General features: G+C 64.2%; 1 protein-coding gene across 1 annotated transcript in view; it reads left to right on the top strand.

Moving 5' to 3' along the window:
* MAST3 (microtubule associated serine/threonine kinase 3) overlaps nt 1–467 on the top strand; it is a gene marked incomplete at its 3' end in the record, with an annotated part of 13,251 nt that overhangs the window by 11,711 nt on the left and 1,073 nt on the right. The window contains 1 exon segment of the mRNA XM_009878018.1: nt 196–434. Within this exon segment, the coding sequence (XP_009876320.1) occupies nt 196–434 (239 nt within the window).

The raw sequence follows: 467 nt of genomic DNA, 5'->3' as shown, positions 1-467 counted from the left end.
CGGCCGGCGGGCACGGAGTCGCGGTGCGTGGCGAGGCAGGGGATGCAACGCTGATGAGGACGTGTGCCGGCGCCGAGGGTTTTTGTTGGTTCTGAGGGTTTGTGCCGGCACTGGAGGGTTGTGCTGGCACTGAGGGGCTGAAGAGATATTGGTGGGACTTATCGATGGCGCCGCATCAGCTCCGTGCCGTCCCACTCGCCTATTTTCGGTCCTCCTGACCCTTCCTGCTCCCCTCATGCAGGCTCCGCTCCTGGACATCCTGCAGCTCCACACCGTACACCTCCCGGCACGAGCGAAGCCGCAGCCCCGCCGTGCTGCCCAGCACCTACAGCCTGGACACCATGCCCAAGTTTGCCTTCTCCTCGGAGGACGAAAGCCCTTGCGTGGCATCCTCCAAGCCAGAGAGACCCAAATTTGTGCTGGGAGAAACTGACGTGGGGGGCAGCGGCGCGGGGAAGCCAGAGGAA

The sequence above is a fragment of the Apaloderma vittatum genome, unplaced genomic scaffold (genome assembly GCF_000703405.1).
Source record: "Apaloderma vittatum isolate BGI_N311 unplaced genomic scaffold, ASM70340v1 scaffold20870, whole genome shotgun sequence".
In the NCBI taxonomy this organism is placed as follows: domain Eukaryota; kingdom Metazoa; phylum Chordata; class Aves; order Trogoniformes; family Trogonidae; genus Apaloderma; species Apaloderma vittatum.
Note: the sequence above shows the minus strand (reverse complement) of the source record. Positions and strands in the feature narration are given on the sequence as shown.